The following is a 21,916-nucleotide window of genomic DNA, read 5'->3' on the forward strand; positions in this document are numbered from 1 at the left end:
CGACGACGCTGGGCGCCCTGCATCTCACACTTCTTTCTGTTCTTTTATTTTTGTAGTAAACTCTCTGGAGGTCGCTGGTAGGGGTCATGGGGTGGGGGGCCCTCCTGGGTGGGGGCTGGGGGCGGGGTTATTGCTCTGAGCTCCCTGTCCCCAGGGGGCCTGTGATGGAGGCGGGGGCATCAGGACTGGGGCCGGCACAGGGGGAGACACGGCCGCACGAACACTCAGGTCACAGCACAGGGGCAGGTGGGCAGGGAAGGCTGGGCGCCGTATTGCACTTTGGGAGTGGGCCAGGCGGGGACCCCCTCAAACTGGAGCCTGGGGAGGAGGCTGGAGGCCATCGTGTCCCCTCCCCTCTCTGGAGGGGGAGGTGAGACCCCCCAGTCTGGGGCTGGGGAAGAAGACTGGGGCCGCCGTGAGCCTGGGCCTGGGAGGGGCCGAAGGCTGGTCCCCGGCCTCAGGCAGGACATCGAGAGCAGACCAGACAACAGAAGAGGCTGTGCGAGCGGCCACCCTGGTCCCTGCCCTGGCAGAATCCATCACCCCGCACCGGCTCAGCTGCCGACGCCCCCTTTGCCCGCCTTGGCCTTGGGGGGCGCGGGGAGGCCCTCGTCGCCCTCGCTGTCAGAGCTGCAGCCGCTGACGTCGGTAATCTCCAGCTCCGAGTCGCTGTCTTCCTTCCCCCCCAGCGCGGCCTCTGGGCCCCCAGCCCTCGGCAGTGCCAGGCGAGGGGCTGCTGCCAGGCCCGAGGGGCGCTCGGGGCCCAGGCCCTCCGCGGTGGCAGCCAGCAGAGGCGCAGCGGTGGGGCTTCCCCCTGCCCCTGCTGAGGGCAGGTGGCCCAGGGAACTGGCCAGAGGGTTGGGGTAGAAGTGGGGGGGATAGAGAGGCGGGGGCAGCTTGGGGAAGGGGCTGGTGAGGTACGGGCTAAAGTTCCAGGGGTGTTCTGGGAAGGCGCGGCCGAAGGGACCCAGCAGGCCGGGGGGCTTGGAATAGCCAGGGGCACCTGGTGGGCGGGGGAACGGGGGTGGCGTTCAGGCTGGGCCACTCTGCCCCTATCAGGGCTGGCTGCCGGGGCCTTAGTAAAGGGTGCCACCTCCCTGCCGTATTCCACCCGAGTCTCCCACTGTCCTCGCACGTGGGATCTCCCCACCCTCACGTGGCTTCCCCCCATCTCTACCTCCCCACCTGTCTCCCATTCATTTAGCACCCCCAGAAAACCCTTCTCTCGGCCTGTCCCCCTCTCCAGCTTCCCTCCTCCCTGCCTCACCTTGCATCCTCCAACTTTTAAACACGCGCGCGCGCACACACACACACACACACACACACACACACACCACACACCACACACACACACACACACACACACACACACACCCTCGCCTGGAGCCTCCTTCCTGCATCCTGTCTCCTCCCCCATCTTTGCCCTCACACAGCCCTCCCCGGCACACCTGGACCCCAGGCCCTTACCAGAGCCCAGCAACGGGAAAGGGCTGTCCAGACGCAGTTTCTCTGTCTCGGGGGTGAACAGGGGCGCCCGGGCCCCCGGCTCTCCCAGGCATGGGGCAGAGAACAGGGTCTGCAGGGTCTGGAGAGGGAGGGGAGGGAGTGGGTGCCACTCAGACTGGTTGCTCCCTCCCCAGGGGGTTCATGGCACTAAGCACCTCGCTCTGGGATCCCAGGATCCTGACTCACCTCGGGGGTGAGGGGAGGAGCATCTGGCCCAGGGGCTCCCCCGAAGGGACCAGGGGTCAGCAAGAGTGGAGCGCCCGTGGTGGCTGCTGCCACGTCCAACAGTGGGTAATTGACAAGCACGACTTTGCTGAAGTTGAACTTGTAGGTGAACCTCTTCCCTTTGGTCTTGTGGAGAATGCGCTTGTTGTAGTAGTAGCTGTGGACGGAAGGAGGATGCTGATGCTGGGGGCGGGACCCAGGGAGGTGAAGGCAGAGCCCCTAACACGTGCTCTGTGCCCGGCACAGAGCACAACGACTTGGGGAAACTGAGGCTCGCAGAAATCCTTTGGCCAAGGTCACAGGGCAAGGAAGGGGTGAGGCAGGGGCTGGGATCCTGGCCTGTGTGGCTCCAAAGCCCAGGGCTCCGGTCCTCCCTTCGTGCCTTCCTTTCACGCACAAGTAGGTACTTACAGTAGCTACACGTGCAGAGCCCTGTGTGCTGGGATCCGACAGGATTCTGCCCCAGGAAGTTGAGGGAAAGCCCCCAGGGGGCAGGGGCCCAGAGGGACAGTGAGGGGAGAGGGGCGAGGTGGGAGTGGGAGTCCCGGCCCCCAGCCCCTCCTCACCGCAGGGCCCGGCTCAGCTTGTCATAATTCATGTGGGGCTTGCACTTTCGGATGCCCCAGAGCCGAGCCACCTCGTCGGGGTCCTTGATGACGAATTCCCCGTAGTCCCCCTGCCAGGCGATGACACCCTGGTACTCCTCCTTCTGCAGCAGCTCCAGGATAAAGTGCCACAGCTGGATCTGCCTCGAGCCGGGGGATGACTCCGGCTTGTAGGCCCAATCCGGGAAGGCAAACCCTGGGGACAGGAAGCAGGGGTGCGGCCCCGGGTCAGGGCGCCAAGTCCGGGGCTCTGGGTCCTCCTTGGATTCAGGAGCCAGGAGGCATCCAGCTCTCCCCTGACTCCCGGTCTCTGATGAGCAGTCACCCAGCCTCAGGCATGTTTAGGGACCCGATTCCCGCTCTTCACGCCCCAATTGGTGTCTAGTCCCCAAACTGTCCAAATAGAGGGAGAGAACTCGTCCAGGGACACTGGGTTGGCAGTTCCAGCCTGATCCCCTACCTTTGCACAACTTGGGCAGAGGGTGGGAGGGAGGGACCAGTTTCCTGCATTCTTGACTGTGGGGATGAACTGAGAGGGGCTTGCAGGGAAGGGCACGCCCTCCACAGCATTCTCCCCGCAGCCCCCCAGGCTGGCCCTGCCCCCGGAGGGCTCTGGTCTGAGAGACCCTGATTCCTGCTGTCCCCCCTCCCTGTCTCCTGTCCATCTCTCCCTGAACTTCCCTCCCCCCACCGCCCCAGCTGACCTCACCCTGGCACATCCAGGCTGGGCCTGTGTACATGTGTGTCTCTGCACCTGTCCATGAATTTATACCTTTCACGTCCCTGTGTCCCCTCCCTGCATCCATGCTACATTGGTCTGAGAGCAGTGAGTGTCTGCGGATGCCCACAGCACACAGCCTATCTCACAGACGTCCACTCACCCTCGAGGGGCCCCCAGCTGTACCACGGGACACAGATGCACCAGAGTGCCACACTCCTGCTGGGGCATGACACACCACCCACCATGTGCCACCAAGGCGGACACTCCGGACACGGAGCATTGCACACCCATCCCAGCACACGCAACAGCACGTCTCGGGCCCCTCAGCACTGGGATCCACTAACAGCACGACTGTGATGAGAGACACGCAGGACCCCAAAGGGCCAAATGAAACACTGTGGTAGAGACAGTGAGTGCAGCATCAAGACGCATGTGTCAACCTGACAGGCACACCCTGGGTGACACCATGACAGTAGAAGAGCCTCCCAACCCCCAGCCCCACAGGCACCCAAGTCTTAACACCCACAGCTCAGCGCTGTGTGTCTCACGCTCAGGTGGGCGTCCTGCGCCCCATGTCCAGACACCCAGATGCTAGGTGGAGACAGGAGGGGCTTGCCCACCCCTAAATCTCACCTCCCATCCACAAGGCCTCAGGCCCTGCGTCCTGCTTCTCCTATGCCATATCCTCTGTCCCCTTGCCCCTCCTCAGAGACCCCAGAACCAGGCATGAAAACAGGAGGCAGAATTAGCCTATAAGAAGCTGAGAACCATGCAAGAAAGGGAAGGAGGTTGGTGAGGGAGGGCACTCTGAGCTGGCAGACCATTTGTATCCACTTGCTGTGTGGCCCTGGGCAGTTCCTTGCCCTCTCTGGCTTATTAGAATTTCAGGGATGGGAGGCAAGGAGGAGCAGGGTCGCATCAAGGCTGCCTGGTATCTAAAAATGGGAAATACGGCCTCCCTGCCTGAGGCTGGAGAAGGCCAGGCAGTTTCCTCCCTGAAGGGAGGATTTTTCTCTCAACTCCATCTGGGGTCTTTCTCACCTAAGAAGACAGGGCTCAATCAACACGCGACCTCTGGCCCATTCCACACCCAGAACACGTCCCGGGGGGAAGCGGCTGTATCACAGACACACCCACACGACCCCAAAGATGACAACACACAACTGGCCACACACATGTAGACACACAGCGCAGCCCGGAAACGCCACCTGTCCATCGCGCGTCCTCAGATGTGCTGTACATGCTGACACGCACACACAACGAGAGGGAGGACCCGCAACCTCGGCACACAGACACACACACGTCAAGACACACACACGTCAAGACACGCAGCCCCCGATATCCAGCTACACTCAGGGACACACAGGTGCAAGAACCACCTCCACACACCCCAAACACAGACACAACCCCCGACACAGAGGCCTGGGGAGAACCCACCCCCGCAGCCCGAAACGCACCAAGCTCAGCCGTCCGTTCGGTTCGGAATGCCACACACCGCGAAAGGAGCCGCCAGAGGCTCTTCAGCCACCGAGGCAGGGACACACATGGCGGCGAGCTGGCAGACACCCCCAACCCTGAAATGCAGCCACTCAAAGTCCCAAAGACACACAACACGCCCGGCCCAGAGACACTCGGGTAGCCTCGGACGTACACAGACAAGCAGGCACACCAGCTCAACAAAGAGGCAAACGCACACTTTTCCATTGTGACCCCTTCTTCCGGAAACACTGAAGGGTGACACAGAGACACACTCCAAGACCCCAAATAACCAGGCACCAAGTCTCGTCTCTTCCCCTCTCTCTCTCTCTCTCTCTCTCTCTCTCTCATTGTGGGGCGCGCCCACATCCCCGCTCTGGTCATCCACTTGCAAGCAAGCCGTCCTCTTTCCCAGGCTCCGGCTGGTTTGGCCACGTCTCCAAGTCCCCCTGCCTGGGTCATCCAGTCTGTCCACTTGTCTACCAGCACCTAGCCTAGTGCCCCCTCTCGCCCCCGTCCCTGCCCCATCAGTGCCCGTCTCTCTCCAGTCTCCCTGCTTCTCTTTGACCGCAGGTCCTGGGTGGGAGCAGACTGCAGCCGGCCGAGACCCCAGGTCCTCAGGCCCCAGGTTCCTTGTCCCTCTCCAACCTCCACACCTCACCTGCCCTCCAAAAGACGCTCGCGTCCCAGCAGGCATGTGGCAGGGACATCTAGCTGTGAAGTTTTTAGCCAAGTTTTTCATGAAGGGGTTGGATTCAGGCGACTCTGACTAAGACCCGGGGAGGTGGAAGGAAGACAGTGAGAGATGCAGAAAGGCGGGGCCGGCTTGCTGGGAAGGCCCGAGGGCTAGGGAAGGGGTGGGGGAGGTCCAGGCCAGTTACCAGGGGTCCAGAGAGCCGGCAGGGCAGGCGGGGCGAAGAGAAGGTCAGAGACGCAGCTGCAGTCCATGGTGGAGCTGGCCCTGCAGAGAAGCCAGACAGACAGACGCATGAGGACGGGATGGAGCAGGCGGGAGAGACAGACACTGCCCCTCCACCCAGGTCCCAGCCAGCCGGGTGCCCGCTGCCCTCGCCCCCTACATCCCGCCCCGCCTGCCTGCCTCCTCCAGCGGGCACCCCTCTGCCTGCTGGTCCCCCGGGTTCCCGGTCCCTCTCCCGGCCCTGTGCCCTGTCCTTCCCTCCCAGCCGGTCCTCCCAACCAGTCCTCCCGGCAGCCTCCCCTTCCTCTGCGCCCCATCACTAAGCAGGGGCTCCCAGCCTCCCTCCTCGCTCCTCGCCACTCACTCACTCACTCACTCACTCACACTCGCTGGCTCTCGCCGCCCGCCCGCCCCGCACCGTCTCAGCCGCGGTCTCTCCATCCCTCGCCTCTCGCCTGACCTCTCAGGGTCCGTCTCTGCGTCTCTGGGTCTCCCTCTGTCTCTCTCTGTGTCTGTCCCAAGTCTATCCCACTGCCAACCTCCTCGCCCCACCCCGCCCCTCCCGGCTGACCCCCCGGCTGCCTCATCCAGCTCCCGCGCTGCCCGGAGCTCTCATCTGTCGGCCCAGAGCCGGCCAGCACCGGCGGCCGTCCCACGACAGGCTGGGAGGGGTCAGGCCCAGCCCCTGCCAGCCCTGCCCTCTGCCACACCTACCCCGCAGAGCGGGCCCCCAGCGCCCGCATAAGTGCTCCCGCAGATGCCCCTCCTTAAACCTGCAGCTCCCCTCAGACCCCGACCACTTGGGCCTGCTTCCCCGGCAGGCAGCCCCCCTCAGGCACCCCTTCCCCTTAGACCTGCCTCCCCCCCAGACACTCCTTCCCCTTAGACCTGCCTCCCCTCCCAAGACAACCCTTCCCCTTAGACCTGCCTCCCCCCCAGACACCCCTTCCCCTTAGACCTGCCTCCCCACCCTGACACCCCTTCCCCTTAGACCTGCCTCCCCACCCAGACACCCCTTCCCCTTAGACCTGCCTCCCCACCCAGACACCCCTTCCCCTTAGACCTGCCTCCCCCCCAGACACTCCTTCCCCTTAGACCTGCCTCCCCACCCAGACACCCCTTCCCCTTAGACCTGCCTCCCCCCCAGACACCCCTTCCCCTTAGACCTGCCTCCCCCCCAGACACTCCTTCCCCTTAGACCTGCCTCCCCCCCAAGACAACCCTTCCCCTTAGACCTGCCTCCCCCCTAGACACCCCTTCCCCTTAGACCTGCCTCCCCAGACACCCCTTCCCCTTAGACCTGCCTCCCCCCTAGACACTCCTTCCCCTTAGACCTGCCTCACCCCCCAGACACCCCTTCCCCTTAGACCTGCCTCCCCACCCAGACACCCCTTCCCCTTAGACCTGCCTACCCCCCCAGACACCCCTTCCCCTTAGACCTGCCTCCCCACCCAGACAACCCTTCCCCTTAGACCTGCCTCCCCCTCAGACACCCTTTCCCCTTAGACCTGCCTCCCCCCCAGACACTCCTTCCCTCTTAGACCTGCCTCACCCCCCAGACACCCCTTCCCCTTAGACCTGCCTACCCCCCAGACACCCCTTCCCCTTAGACCTGCCTCCCCCCTCAGATACCTCTTCCCCCTTAGACCTGCCTCCCCCCTCAGATACTGCTTCCCCCTTAGATCTGCCTCCCCCTCCAGACAGCCCCCCTCAGACACCCCTTGGATCTGGCTCCCCCCCACCGCAACAGGTCCCCCCTTTCAGATCCCCACTCCCTCGGACACCCCTCTCCTCAGGTACCTAATTCTCCTGAGATACCCCATCCCCTGCCCATCCCTGTCTCTCAGACCCTTTCCCCTTTCTGTCAGCCCACTGCCTCAGATACCCCACCACCCAGACCCCACCCTCGGTCACCCACACCCTCAGACATCTACTCCTGTCAGAGGCCTATCCCAGACACCCCAACCCCCAGGTCCTTCTGCCTCTCACCACTCCACCCTGCCAGACCCCACCTCTCAGAGGGCACGCTTTCCTCAGCCTCCCTCCTTTAGACACAAGCCCCTCAGATACCCACCCACCCCTCCCCATCACACACTCTTAAACACACCATCCCTCTCCCACGTCCGGCTGCTCAGAAGATCCCACACACCTCAGAAACCCACACACACTGTTCCCCCGTAAACCCCACCTGACCGCTTGGACACCAGAGGAGACTTGTCAGCCCACTTGCCCTCAGACTTGTCCAGTCTCCCACGGCCGCCCTCACCCCAGCCCCGTGTCTACTGAGGCTTCTCCCCCTGGCTCCCTCCAGCACTCAGACCCCTCCCGGGGGCAGCCCCTCCCCCCTCTGCTCCCACACCCCCATCTCACCCCAGCTCCCCAACTTTCTCTGTTTATCTCCCTCCCTGTCTCTCTCTCCCTCTTTGTCTCTCTTTTCCCTTCTCTGTCTCCTCCCACTATCTCTTTTCCATTTTTCTGTCTCTCTCCTCCCTCTTTCCTTGTCTCCCCTCAACCTGGGGTGTCTCTCCCCATCTTTCCCCACTCAGCTCTCTCCCCCTGTCTGTCTCTCTCTGTCTCTCTCCCTCCATCATTCAGTCTTCTCCTACTTCTCTGTCTTCCACGTCTGCTCCCCCATCTCTTTCCAGGTCTGTCCCTCCCTGTCCCCCATCCCTTCTCTTGTCTCTTTCCCCGCCCCCCCTTGTCTCCCCAGGTCCTGCATCTCTCGCTCCATCTGTCTCTTTTCCTCCCTTCTCTCCCCTCTCTAACTCTCTCCGTCTCTCTGCCCCCACCTCTCTCCCCATCTCCCTCTATCCCCCAACTCCCCGCACCTCGCCCTGTCCACCTCTCTCCCACCTCCCTAGCTCTCCCTGCCTCTCCGGGCCCCCCTCCCTCCTGCCTCCGCACCCCCCCCCGCCCCCACCCCCTATTGGCCCCTCTCATTTCCGTGTTGGTTTTGATTTCTCTTCCCGACGCTTTCAACTCCCCGCCGCCTCCTCCGGACACGTTATAACGAGGAGCCGTGGGATCGGCGCTCCGGGCCCTGCTCCCACGCTCCCCCTTCGTCTCTCTCTCGCTCGCATCTCTGCCATCTCGAGGTCTCTGCCTGCCTCTTCTCCCGTCTCTGTCCCCCGCCCGTGTCCTGTCAGGCCCACGGGGACTGGCCCCCACCCCCTCTGGTTCTGTCCCCTTCCCTGCATGTCTGCCCTGATTGTCCGGGGTGCAGCACCGCATCTCTGGGTCCCCATGTCTCTCCGTCCCTGGGTCCTCACATCTCTGCGTCTCCACACCACCCTGTTTTTATGTCTCTGGGTCTCCACATCTCTCCTCCCAACATCCCTGTCTCCATGTCTCTCTGTCTCTCTCCCCATCTCCGCATCTCTGTTTCTGTCCCAGCAACCATCTCTTGGGGCCCCTTTGATCTCACCCTGCCCCTGGCGCCCCCCTGGCCCCATTGATCGCAGATCGACCGATGGGGGGAGCAGGGCCTGCGGGGCCGGGGCTGCGGCCCTGGCAGGGGCCTGGCAGGATGGCCGGACAGACAGACAGACACACAGCCCCAGTGGCTGCAGAGGGGGAGCTGCCACAACCCCGCCCCTCCCAGCCAGTCCGCGCGGGCGGATGGGGACTCCGGGCAAGCTTTAATTTTTAATTTTATTTTGCTTCCTCCATACCCCCCGCCCCCCATCTCCACCGCCCGCAGCCATGGCACCGAATATGTGTGTGTGCGCGTGTGCGTGTGCGCGCAGCAGTGTGGAGAGGGGCTGGGCGGGCGAGAGCTGCCTTCCTCCTCTCCCTGCCAAGCAGCTACACAGACCCACACGCCAACCCAGGCACACGCACCACACTGCCACAGCTCAACAAAGTGACACACACCACACTGGCACACACAACACACAGCACGAAGATGTGTGATGCACATGTCCACAAACTCATACACATCAAGACTGTCACAACTGACGCACATCACATAGACCCACACAGCAACCCAGGCACACATACCACCGTGTTACACACAACAGACAGACATGCATGTCAAAATAGTCACACACACATCATCATGGTCATAGACATCAACCCAGAGACAGACACACAATTATACACAGATATGCACAAGACACACAGCAATTCAGTCCCATACAGAAACAAAGACATACAATCATAAATCATAGACAGACACACACTAACATAGACACACTATCATACACCAAGGCTCACAATCAAATACAGACACAGAGACCTACAATCACACACTGACACAGTGCCACACAGAAACAGAGACACACCCAGGCACACACGGCAGCACAGCCAAGCCAGTCACACACAAGTGACACGAGAGCACACAGAGTCACACAGACAAGCACCCTCCGTGCACACGTGCTCCATCATGCAAGGAGACAGAGGCGCACACACCACACCAACACAGCCAGCCACCGCAAGGCCACAAACACACGCGGCCTCACACACACACACACACAGACAGACCCACAGCCCAACTGGGTGGCGTGGGCACTCAGAGATAACCCCACCCTGGGGTCCCGCTGCTCCTGCCATCATCTGTCCAGCTGTCTGTCCATCCACCCATCTGTGGATGTCCCAAGCCAGCCCCTGCCCCTGCGTGTGCACGTGTGTGAGGCGCGCACTGGCCCAGGCCTGCCTCTGCTGCTGTCTCACTAGAGACAGATCCCAGCCTCTCTCAGGCCTGCTGGGTGTCAGTGTCTCGTCTCTCTGTCTCTCTCTCTCTCTCAGGGTCTTTGTGGCCCCATCTCTCTGTCTGCCTCTATCTCCAAATATCTCCATCTCTGAGTGTCTCTGTTTCTTGTCTCTGTCTCTGGGTGTCTGTCCCTCTCTGTCTCTCCCCATCTCTCTTTGCCTCTGTCTCCTCACCCCCCCATCACCCCGGCCCCCTGGGCTGGGGTTTAACCAGTTGTTTTGATTTCTCTAAGCTGCTCTGGCTGCCTCGGGAGCCGCCTCGGGCCTCACACCCTCACCCCAGCCCCTTCATCCCTCACCCAGCACCCCCCCCGCCTCCCCTTAACACAATCTGCACAAGTGGAATGAAAATTGATTTTTTTTTTAAATTTCATATCTTCTCTGGGGCTCTGTCTAAAGAGGAGAGAGACGCGGCCCAAGACCCTTCTCCCTCGGCCCCCTGCACGCACACGCGCACACACCCCGACAGGCACACACATCACACCCGGACACACACACACACACACACACACACCAACACTCCATCTGCACCCACCCTGGGGACACACACCTCCCTACACCACACACCCGTGTAGGACACACCTGTGCGCACAGTAGAGACACACAGCAGACCCCGGTGCATGCACCCACTCTCTCTGGACACACACCACATACACCGTGTCCCACCTGGGTGCACACAGCCGGATGCCTGCCATCACACACTATATTAGCACGTGCTCACCGCACACCTGTCCGTACAGATTATGCCACGTCCATGCGTACACAAACCTAGGCTCAAGGACCTCCCATCGCTGGCACCAATGAGACCCCCGTGGCTGTCCTGGGGAGGACGGGGTCAGGAGGGTGACAGGGGCTCTCCTGCCCGGACTTGCCCCACACTCCCCAGGTCACCCGCTCCTACCCCTGCCCACACCCACCAAATGCTCCGGCCTGACCCTGGGCAGGGGTGTCTCTGTGCGTACACATACACACACACACACACACACACACCTCTCACTACTTCTCTCAAGGCCACACAGTGTCATCCCCACAACAGGCTGGCTCATCCCCACACAAAACACAGGCAGGGAAACACACAGGCACGCGTGACACACACACAGTGGTACCACACACAGGCCGATGTTCACACGACACCAGGGGCTCAGCCCCACACAGCGCCAGGCATCGGTTCACACAGTAGTACACACACATACCATCCAACAGTCACACGTGACTACACAACCACACACACACACAGTCTTCGACACCCTTCATGGCTGGTCACACATAGTATGTCACTTAATTGTCATGCACTGGTACTCCTTATCCAGCTCGTTACATCCAGCCTCCCAAAATGACTGCGAGCACACACACACACACACACACACACACACACACACCCCGTACATGTCTGATCCCAGACTCAGACACAAGCCCACAGGCTCAGACACACAACAGCACCCCCTTAACAAAAAGGCATTGCCACACACACTCACACAGCCAATCTTTGACGCAGAGATTTGCGGAGATTTTTGTGACCACGTCCACAGCTATTCCTTTGCCGTGTTCCTCACACGCACACTCACCAGCCTGGCTCCTGGGGTCCCACCTGGGTGGCACTCTCGGTCCTTCCACCCCGTCTCCCTTGGGCTATTAAGCCTTCTCATCTCCTGGCCCTCAGAGATGTGGGCTGTCCTGTCCTGGTCACTCAGACACACCGCGTGGCCACCTGACTCGGAAACTCCACACACGGCAACAGCCTCAAAGTTCTGGGGCAGTCACACACCAGAGAGCTGAGCATCACACCCAAGTCACACACATGCTCACAAACACGACACGCGTGGCTTAATTCAATCCCAAGTTCTCACGCGCGCGCGGTCACTGTGCCCAGGAACACACACATGTCCACACATCACTTACACGTGCTGCAACACAATCACACAGTCCCACAAAAAGACAGCAAAGCCCCCCCACCACACTGTCACACACCACAGACACACACAGTCCAGACAGCTTGCACACATGCACAATGTGCACACGCACACATGCGCGTGCACACGCACACACACACACACACAAGGGAACCTCTGCCCAGGCTGACTGTGCAAGACAGACAGAGGGGTAGTTTGTCAGACAGATGGGGCACCGGCTTCCAGCCTGGAGAAGGTGTGTCTGTGGCACCGGGTTCGGTTACGGGGTGCTTGGGAGGCACGAAGCCAGGGAGGGATGGAGACCTCACACCCACCCTCGCCCTGTCTCTCCCTCTAGCTGGTGTCTCTGTCTGGGGCGGTGTGTGTCTCTGTGGGTCTCTGTCTCTCTCCCTGAGCCCCAGCCTCTGCATGGATGTCCCTGGGGCTGTGGCCAGCGCGCGGAACGGTGTCATTGGGGGGGGCTGGCGAGGGAGCGTCCCCGGGGAGGTGGGAGCCGCAGTGCCACGCACCCCGCCTACCAAACAGCACTGGGGGAAGGGAGAGGGAGGGAGGCGCAGCAACCGCAGATGGACCCGGAGCCCAGGCTGCTCCCCCAACCCTGCCCCTCCCCTCGGAGACCCAGAGAGATGGAGGAAGTGCAGGGGTGGGGGGAGACAGAGAGCCGGAGAGACACCCACAGAGGGAGAGAGACAGAGACAGAGAGACAGAGTGATGGGGAGAGGGAGACAGAGAAGAGGGAAGCAGCACAGAGCAGGAAATAGATGGGAACAGACATGGGAGAGACCCAGAGAAAAGATGGGAGGCCAGAGAGAGTCCCACAAAGACAGAGAGGGACCGAGAAGCAAAGAGAGAGACAGAGAGACAGGGACAGGGCGGGAGATCGAGTTAGGGAAACCCAGGAAAGGGGAGTGAGTCAGAGAGGCTTCACAAAGTGAATTAGAGCTGGAGGTCACGGGGAGAGAGCTGCTGGGAGGAGAGACCCCGGGTCAGGGAGGAAGCAGAGGAGGGGGCAGAGATGCGGAAAATTGAGGGATTAGGGCAGAGGCAAAGGAGAGGATGAGGGAGAGCTGCGGGGAGCTGCAGGGCAGAGGCCGGAGCCACAGGAAAGTGAATCCGTCAGCTGGCCCAGGCAGATCCCAAGTGCGGATTCAAGGCCGCCTTGACACCCACCCTGGCCCTTCTGCGGTCCTGGGGGGGGAGTCAGTGTCCCCGCGGGGCCTGACCTAGCTCCTGGCTGCCACCCCAACTCCAAAACCCACCCCTCCCCCTCCTCCTCCTCACCTCCACCTGCCCCAGACCCAACCCCAGCTCCAACCCCTGCCTCATCCTGAACCCCACCCTCTTCCCAACACCAAGTGGATTCTCAACTGAAGCTGTCTCCCTGTCCCATCCTCACACCCCAGGCCCTGCCCCACTGCCTGGGCTGGACCTTTTGGCCCCTTGCCCTCTACCAGCGACAGTGACAGACGTGTAGGGGCAATGACCTCGATTTGGTGGTGCTGGGGAGGGGGGTGGAGGGACAGGAAACCGAAGGCAAGTGTGATCAGCCAGTCCCAGGAGCCAAGAGACCACGAGAGCCCCTCTGGACTGTACTGGCCAAGGGGCAGGGATGCTGTGTGTCTGGGCACCAAGTATGTGCTCAGGAAATACTGTTAAAATGGAACTCAGGCTAAAGGGAGGAAGGCAGGGAAACAGAGACAGAGAGATGGTGAGTCAACGGACGGAAAGGCAGAGACCCAGGGACTGAGATGGAGGTGGGGAGGCAAGACTTGGGGCGAGGGGGCAGAGAGGTGGGGGACAGAGGGCAGGACGGAGGGCAGGACCCCTGTGCTTGGAGCCAGGTGTGGGGCCTGGGCTGGCTGGAACTGGGTGCCTTCAGGGATCCCACAAGGGCCAGAGAAGGGCCAGAGAAGGGCCAGGGTCCGGCTGGGCTGGGGGAGGCTCGGGGCTCCAGGGGCATCACGCGGTGCTAATTCAGCGCCATCGATCAGACGGGATGAGAGCAATAAATTATTGTGACAAGATGCAATCCTGGCCCGCGCACTGCCGCCGAGGCGGATCGATCTCTGTCCCCAGCCCCACACCGGGTCCCATGCCCAGGCCTCAGCCGGCCAGGATGCCTCTGCCCACGTCTCTCTCCATTCCCCCCACCACACACGCTTCCACTGACAGCCGGGTGGGGCTGCAGCCCTGGGAAAGAGACAAGAACAGAGAGGGACCCACGGAGGCAAGGTTGGCTCCTATCTGCCCTGAGTCCTCTCACTTCCCTCCGCATCCCATCCTTACTACAACCTGGGAGGTAGCAACTGTCATGATGCCCATTTCACAGATGTGGAAACTGAGGCTCCGACAGGGAAAGTAACTTGGCCAAAGTCCCACAGGGGTGAGTGGTGATGCCTGGACTCAAATGCGGGTCAGTATAACTTCAAGCCCCCCAAGATTTCCACTGTCAGAGGGGAGGGCAAGGGACAGAGACAGAAGAGGAGGGAGGTGACAGAGAGAGAATGAGACAGAGACAGAGAGTGCAGGACACAGAGAAACAGAGAGTCAGGGTGCTATAAAGAGATAGGGAGAGATACAGAGACACTGAGAGAGACAGAAAGGGAGAAATACAGAGAAAAAAAACGGGGAGGGAGAAAAAGAGACAGGACACAGAGAGACAGAGAGATTCAGATTCAGGGATAGGCAGATGAGGGGAGGTGGGCAGACGGAGCAGGGATGGAGTAGAGAGAGGGGATAAAAGACAGGTGAGCAGATAGGAAACAGGAGCTGGGAAAGAGGTTCGAGATGAGTAGTTCCGGAGACCAAGGTGTATCTGGGGAGACAGGTGTGTGTTAGCAGGAGGCTGCTGGTTCCATGCAGCTTGGGGGGCAGGTGGGAGCCAGGATGAGGATGACAAGCTCGGCCCGGGGGAGTCAGTGTCAGAGAGAGACAGGTGTGCCAGCAGGGAGGTGGGGCATGTCCGAGGGCAGGAGTGGAGGGAGGATGTGAGGCTGGGGTGTAGGGAAGCTGGCAGGTGATTGGGAAGCAAATGATGCCAAAGTGACAAGGTGGACAGTGTCTATGGAAGAAGGCGGTCACCTGATAGGCAGGTACTGGGGGCAAGGACACCGCGATGCCTGAAGTCAGATGGCCTCAGATGGATGCAAATCTCCAACATCTACCAGCTTCTGAGCCCAGAAATGACTCCATTGCTCTGGGTTCAGTTTCCTTCTCTGCAAAATGGGAATAAGGGTTAAGTGCCTGCCTCATAAGGGTCTTGTGAGGATGGAATGAGAGAATGGATATGAAGAACTGAGGACACCGCCTGTCCCAGAGATGGGTTTAATCAGCAGTAGCCGGGGACATGTTAGGAGCAGGTGCTGCTCGTGAGTGGTCCGTGACCCAGCAGCAGCAGCAGCAGCAGCAGCAGCAGCACCTGGAGCTTGTTAGAAATGCCGAGATTCAGGGTCCTCATCAGACCTGCTGCACCAGGATCTCTGGGGTGAGACCCGGGCCTCTGTGGTCCACAAGCGCTCCAGATCTTTCCGATGCCTGCTGCAGTCTGAGAACCTCTGACTTAAGGGCTTCTGCGCGCTGCAGCGGGCAGGTGTGTGGTCGGCTGGGAACAGGTGTTTTATGTGTTTAACAAATGCTACAGGTGTTACTTATGCTCACTGAGAAAGGTGTTCCCTGAGGAGGTAGATGGCTGGTGACAGGTTCTGTGAAAAGGGACAGGTCTTACTAGAGGGGAGCGGGCTGGAGACAGGTGTAGGGGATCTGGAGGTTAGGCTCTAAAGGGGTGGGGGTGACAGGTTGTGTGGGCAGTGGTTGAGAGGGGAGGGGTGGGTGCACAGAATCTGAAAAAGCTACGAAGGAATGAGGGCTACGTGGATGTGGGGGGAGGAGAAGGCTAGAGGGGGACCCAGTGTTGGGTGTCAGGTGCACGTCTGTGGGGCAGGAGTAGGAGTTCCTTTGGGGACAGGCTGGGGAGGCCAGGGGTATGGCAGAGACCCAGATGAAGAGATAAAGCAGAGAGAGATTAAGGAGGTGGCATGTGGAGGGCTCAGTACTTGTTTGCTGAAGAAATGACTGAACGTGGTACCGGAGCAGGTGATGCCTGAGGTAGACAGGTGAGCAACGGGCAGATGTGTGGAGATGTTGGTGTGACCTTGTGAGGCAAGGAAAAAGGAAGTGAGAAACATGGGAAATTAGGTATGTGGGAAGAGAAGAGAGTGGGTAGGTAGTACCTGAAGGACAGGTATACAGGTGAAGCAGGTACCTGTGGTCAAGGACAGATTCCCTGCCCAAACATGTATAAGTGTGAAGTTGTGCATTGGGAGACACAGAGAGGCAGAGACAGAAAGACAGGGAGAAGGAGTCAGACGCAAGGCCAGCAGCAAGTGTGCAGGTGGGGTTGGTGGGGCTTTCAGAGCACAAGGAGACATCATGGCAGGGGAGGCACCCGAGGAAGAAGGATACATATGATACCTGGGGGCTATTGCATGTGTGAGCCATCAGGTGCGGAGCAGGGTGGGGGGGGGTGGGTTAGGAGACACGTGGGGTTGGCGCATGTATTGTCTGGGATGAGTTACCTGAAATGACAGGTATGGGGGAAGCCTTTGGAAGTAGGTGTACTTATGTTAAATGATGGGAGATGGCGTGTGAGGGAGTTAGGTGCAGGCAGAGAGAGTGCCATGAAGCAGGTGTGTTCTCAAGTGACACGTGCGTGGGATGCTCTTCTGGAAGGACCGGTGTGATGGCAGACAAGGCCAGCATCGTAAGGGAGAGGTATGGGTGAGAGCCAGGAGGGTGGGAGGGAGCAGGCGTTACCTGAGGACAGAGAAGGAGGATGCGCGTGTGAGTGCCTACGTGCAAAGGAAAGGGTGTGTGTGTGTGAGAGAGAGAGTGAACAAGTACTGCCTGAGGGGAGACAGAGATGAAGAAATATAGATGTGTGAGAAACAAGTGTGTTTAGAGCTTTAGGGGGCAGGTGGGGTGGTGCACGTGCAGGTAGGAAGGGGATAATGGGGTATGAAATGAGACAGATGCAGGCATTCAGGTGGAAAGGGCAAATTTTGGAGAACAGGTGTTACCTGGAGGTGCAGGTAAGCTATATCATGGGCATCTTTGAGGCAGGTTTCAAGGGACAAGTATTACCTGGGGCGGGGGGGGGGGTAGGTGAAAGGAAACAGGTGATACCTATAGGGGCAGATGAAGGGAACAGGTGTGGAGGAGAGGGGTTACCTACAGGGCACAGGTATAAGGAGACGAATGTTACCTGGAGGTCCAAATGTGGGGAACTAAAGGGGGAACATCGATGTGACAGGTGCATTGATAGACAGGTGTGGGTGAAAGGTGTTACCTGAGGCCACAGGTGTGTGCAACATGACTCTTTGGGGTGGTGTGCTGCCTCCGTTTCACTCCTTACCCCCTCCACCCCTTCCCAGGGGCCAGCTGTGCTCTCCCACCCCTCCCAGGGCTCTGGCCCGCGGCAGGGCACGCAGTTAGCTCTGGGCTTGGCCTGCCGGGCAGCCGAGGCTCTTGAGGCTGCTTGGCGATGCGGAGCGCGTCTGGGCCTCGGCGGGCTGGCAGGGCGGGGGGAGCAGAAGGGGGGGCCGTTTAGCCGTGATAGATCCGCGCGCCGCTTGTCTCTTAATCTCCGGAGCGACCGATCGATTCGCTATTTCCCTTTGTTGCCAGAAAATTCGATCCTGGGCCTGGAATTAGGTCCCCGGCTTAATCTGAGCGGAAACCAGCGAGGGGGAGACAGAGATAGAGACACTGGGAGAGACAGAGACAGAGAGATATTGAGAGACAGAGAGAGGCAGAGACAGAGAGACAGAGAGATGCTGAGAAAGATAGGGGAAGGCAAAGGTAAGCACAGAGATTCTGAGAGACAGTCTAAGGAGTTGGACCCAAAGAGGTAGAGACAGATGCTGCGAGAGACAGAGTCACAGAGACAGAGGGATAGATTCTGGGAGAGCTGGAGGTGGACACAGAGATCCTGGAAGAGACAGGGACAGAGAGTCAGTGAGGAGAGACCCAGCCAGGAAAGAGATGTCAGAGGTGGCCCAGCGTGGTCCTGGGACAGTTGTGAAATGACTGGGACAGAAAAGGTGTGTGGCACTAGGCCACCTGTCCCCAGAAGGACACGCCCCCCCCAAAGGTCACGGCCAGGCCTGCACTCCCAGCCCGGAAGTGTGCAGACCCCAGAATTGGCCCAAATGTCCTTCCCACAGCCCCTGGAACCCCTCACACCAAACATCCCGACCCCAAATATCCAGAGCCAAATTTGCAGATCCTCAGCTCTGAACTCCAGCTCCAAATCCAGACCTCCCAGCCCCCCCGAATCCAACCTCCCACGCTGACCCCAGCCCCAAATAACCACACCCCTAGTCCTGACCCCCAGCCCCAAACAGTCAGCCCTCAATCCCAAATATCCAGTCTCTTGGCTCTGAGCCCCCAGGTCCCAAATTTCAAGCCCTCAGCCCTGCTCTCTAAACCCAACACTCTCGCCCGAAAAGTCCAGACCCACCCTCAGGTCGGCCCGCCAGCCCGCGCTCTCACCGCCGCATCTCCCGCGCTCTCAACACACTCTCCAGCGCCCTGGTCCTGGACCCCTGCCCCGAGGGCGCACCTCCAGCCCTCTCTCCCTCCCTCCTCCCGGGAGTCGGACGCAGCCCCACCCGCCTCCCCGCCTCCGGCTCGGGGAGCCCAGCTCCGGAGGTCTCTCGGGAGCGCCTCCCGCGGCCCGGCCCCCGCCCCGGGAAGGAATCTCCGCCCCCCATCCCCGCCCCTGCGCCGGCCGCGGCGCTCACTCACTTTCCGGGGCTTGCGCATCCGCACCGGTCCGGGGAGAAGTGTTTAAAGTTCGGATCCCGCAGCCATGGCCCCCGCGGCGTCCTGGGGAGTGGGCACCGGGGCGGGGGACGGGGTGGGGGGAGATGGCCGAAGCCCCGGGGCGGGGGGGGACGGAGCCAGAGGGGGCGCGAGCAGGGAGCGAGAGTCACTGAGAGACCGGGACACCGAGAGACGGCCAGAGACACAGAGACGGGGGCGGAGCAGAGACAGGGAGATGGAGAGACCCCGAAACAGAGACGCGCAAAGAGAGATAGAGACGCGGGAAGCTGGGGACGGAGCTCCGGGCGGGCGGCGGCGCCACGAGCGAGGCGCGGGGCAGCAGGGCCGGGGCGGGGGCCGCGGGGGCGACCGGCCTCCTGCGCCTCCTCCCGCTCTTCCGCCTCCTCCTCCCGCTGCTCCTCGGCGCGCGCCGCGCGCCTCCCGCCCTCGCGGCCGCCCGGCCTGGCTCCGCGCGCAGATATATGGAGGCGGCGGCGGCGGCGGCGGGCGGTGCGGGGGAGGGGGCGGGAGCGCGATCGATGGAATATAATTTTCCTCAAACTCGGAAAATAAAGTTCAGAGCTGATCAAATTTGAAAACAGATGTCGAATCGCGACTCTAAATAAGGTTCGATCCCGGGACTGAGGGAGCGGGGGCTGCGGGCGGGGGTGGGTGGAGAGGTGGAGACCCCCCTCCTCTCCCTTTCCCTCCCCTCCGCGTCCCGCCCCTCCCGAGGAGGACGCGCGGACAAACCGACGGGCATGAGGTGGAGGTGGCAACTACGTGACCAGGACCCCTGCTGGACACGCAGAACTGGACCTGGACACGACTCGCGCGCGCGCACACACAGTCTGGGTAGCAGACACACAGACACGGACATAGGGACACACGAATACACTAACACAGACAGTGCAAACACACACACAGGACACAGCCTATGGGCACATGGATACACAACCGTAGCAGACACACACACACACACACACATGCACCAACAGATGGACACACAGCCTGCACACACAGACCTACCCTGACTCACAGCCACTCCCTGATCCACGGACCCACAGACTGGACACATGGACACACACAGATCCATGGTGACATACAGCTACACTCCACCCCTGACACACAAACCCTCTGACACACGAGCCCAGGGCATGGGGACAGACACACAGACAATCACAGACAGAACCGAGGGCAGGCACACTGACACTCCCCTTCACATGCCCACGCGGTCACAGGAGCACATACCCACAACTGCAGTGACAGGGAAGGGCCCCATCCCAGCGTCCGCTCCCATTGAAATAACAAGGAAATAGCCACTGGCCTCAGGGCCCTGAGAGCAGCCCCCAGCCCAGAATTCAGCTCCCACTCAGATGCCCTAGCCCAGCCTGACCCTGGTCCTCACTAGCCACTCTTCTTTTCCCTCTCTCGCACCTACCTCACCCATTCTCCTTCTCCCCCTTGCTGCTTCCCTCCCCCACTTTTCTCTCCCATCCCAAGGTCAGGCTCCACCCCCAAGCCTCAGTGCCACCTCCTCAGGGGATCGCCCCTGGAGTCACCTGCCTCCAGAGGGGAAAGTGTCTGGGGCAAGACAATAGTGGCCAGGACAGCTCTGTGAGATCTCCCCAACCCCACTGACCCCGAGGTGCCAATACCAAGGTGCTGAAGGGATGAAGAAGGCTTCAGACAGGCCCCAGCTCCAGCCCTATTCACCACTCCTCACCTGGGCAAGTCACTAAGCATCCCCCAGTCTCAGTTTTCTCATCTGCAAAATGGGGCAATAATGTCAATTACATGCTAGGGTTAAACAGGGACATGGGAGAGCACTTGGCACCATGCCAAGCTCCAAATAAACACCCCTGCTCTGAGAATTACTACTTCAAAATAATCATATTGAAAATACTAAACATTCAGCTGGAAAATGAGAACTTCACTTCTCTCTACTTGTCTCTTCACTTGTCTCTACACTTGTCTCTCTTTCAAGTAGGCAGCAGGAAGCCCCTGCCCCTGCCCCGGGTGTCTCTATCCAGTCATTAAGCAGAACTTGAGACACCCTCAGGAAAGCCAGCATCCTCTGGGTATCTAGAACAACCCGGACTGTACACAGCATCCTTGAGGATAGGTCACCAGCTGGACCTGTACCCCTGGGGTGTCTGTGACACTCACCAGACTGTGGAGAACATCCTCCTGGCACCTTCACAGTGGGTGGCTCTGAATGTTCTGGAACACCCTCTGTAGGGTAGGACGCTTCATCTGCACGTGGCGCCCTTTTGGGAGAGAGACAACACCCTTCAGGAAAGCTAGAACACTGTCAGGGCATCAAAAACACCAACTGGGATGTATTTTATGACCATTAAATGCGCAAAAGGGCACCTGAGAAAAGAGAAAAAACACCTTCTAGGCAGAAAGAACTCAACTGACTGTATGTTATCCCCTTCAGTAAAACAGCACACCCTCTGAGAAGATACCATTTATTACGGTGTACCCAGCACCCATCCTCGGAATGTTAGTGGCACCCATAAGACAGCAGAAAGCATCAGCCAAGATAGCTTTCACACCGTATCTTTAAGCCCCACCTCCAGGAGAGATGAAGGCATCTCAGGGTGTCAGAAACACCCCTAGAGTGTAGGTAATACCCGTGAGTGGCTTACAATGCCCAGTCAGAGGGTATGGAGGACCCCCAGGAGAGCTCTGATGCCCTCAGTGGCCAGGACCAGATAGGCTGTACGACACCCATCTGACTGCTCAGAACCCCCTTCCAGAGAAGATGGCTTCCTGATTTCTGGGCTGTGCATCTTTGGATGATCTATGTTCCCTCTCTGAGCCCCAGGTGGTTGAGAGGATTCCTGAGATGGACATCAGTGTGCCCTGCCCTGTGAGCAAACAGTAGCTGCTCAATAAAAGCCAGAGTTCTTGTTGTAAGACATTTCCGAGGAGGGCTGTAACACCCACCAGGGCTGTGTATTCACTCTTTAGCAGTATCACCAACACCTACTTGACTTGAAGGAAGCATCTCACA

General features: G+C 60.0%; 1 protein-coding gene across 5 annotated transcripts; it reads right to left on the minus strand.

Moving 5' to 3' along the window:
- Positions 1-97: 97 nt before the first annotated feature.
- On the minus strand, positions 98-19,333 carry ERFL (ETS repressor factor like). 5 transcript variants are annotated; one of them, XM_082438802.1, is made up of 7 exons: positions 18,877-18,894; positions 5,415-5,494; positions 5,195-5,302; positions 2,298-2,532; positions 1,693-1,888; positions 1,468-1,585; positions 98-1,003 (listed from the first exon to the last, which is right to left on the minus strand). In XM_082438802.1, the coding sequence occupies exons 3-7, from the start codon at positions 5,241-5,243 to the stop codon at positions 555-557; spliced, it is 1,047 nt and encodes a 348-aa protein (XP_082294928.1). In that variant the 5' UTR covers positions 5,244-5,302; positions 5,415-5,494; positions 18,877-18,894; the 3' UTR covers positions 98-554. The 5 variants fall into 5 exon arrangements, with proteins under 5 accessions (XP_082294928.1, XP_082294930.1, XP_082294927.1 ...); XM_082438804.1 differs by having other exon boundaries at positions 5,195-5,298; positions 18,877-18,889; XM_082438801.1 differs by lacking the exon at positions 5,195-5,302 and having other exon boundaries at positions 18,877-19,333.
- Positions 19,334-21,916: the final 2,583 nt, after the last annotated feature.

The sequence above is a fragment of the Balaenoptera physalus genome, assembly GCF_965194825.1.
Source record: "Balaenoptera physalus genome assembly, chromosome: 19".
Lineage (NCBI taxonomy): Eukaryota > Metazoa > Chordata > Mammalia > Artiodactyla > Balaenopteridae > Balaenoptera > Balaenoptera physalus.

What these genes read in the sequence shown, in the direction of transcription:
- ERFL (XM_082438800.1), bottom strand. Translation starts at nt 5,523, where the DNA reads ATGCGTCTGTCTGTCTGGCTTCTCTGCAGGGCCAGCTCCACCATGGAC. An exon ending in GCCGGCTCTCTGGACCCCTG is followed by an intron (nt 2,533 to 5,414) that starts GTAACTGGCCTG and finishes TCCTGTCCCCAG; the next exon opens with GGTTTGCCTTCCCGGATTGG. An exon ending in AAGCTGAGCCGGGCCCTGCG is followed by an intron (nt 1,889 to 2,297) that starts GTGAGGAGGGGC and finishes TTCCGTCCACAG; the next exon opens with CTACTACTACAACAAGCGCA.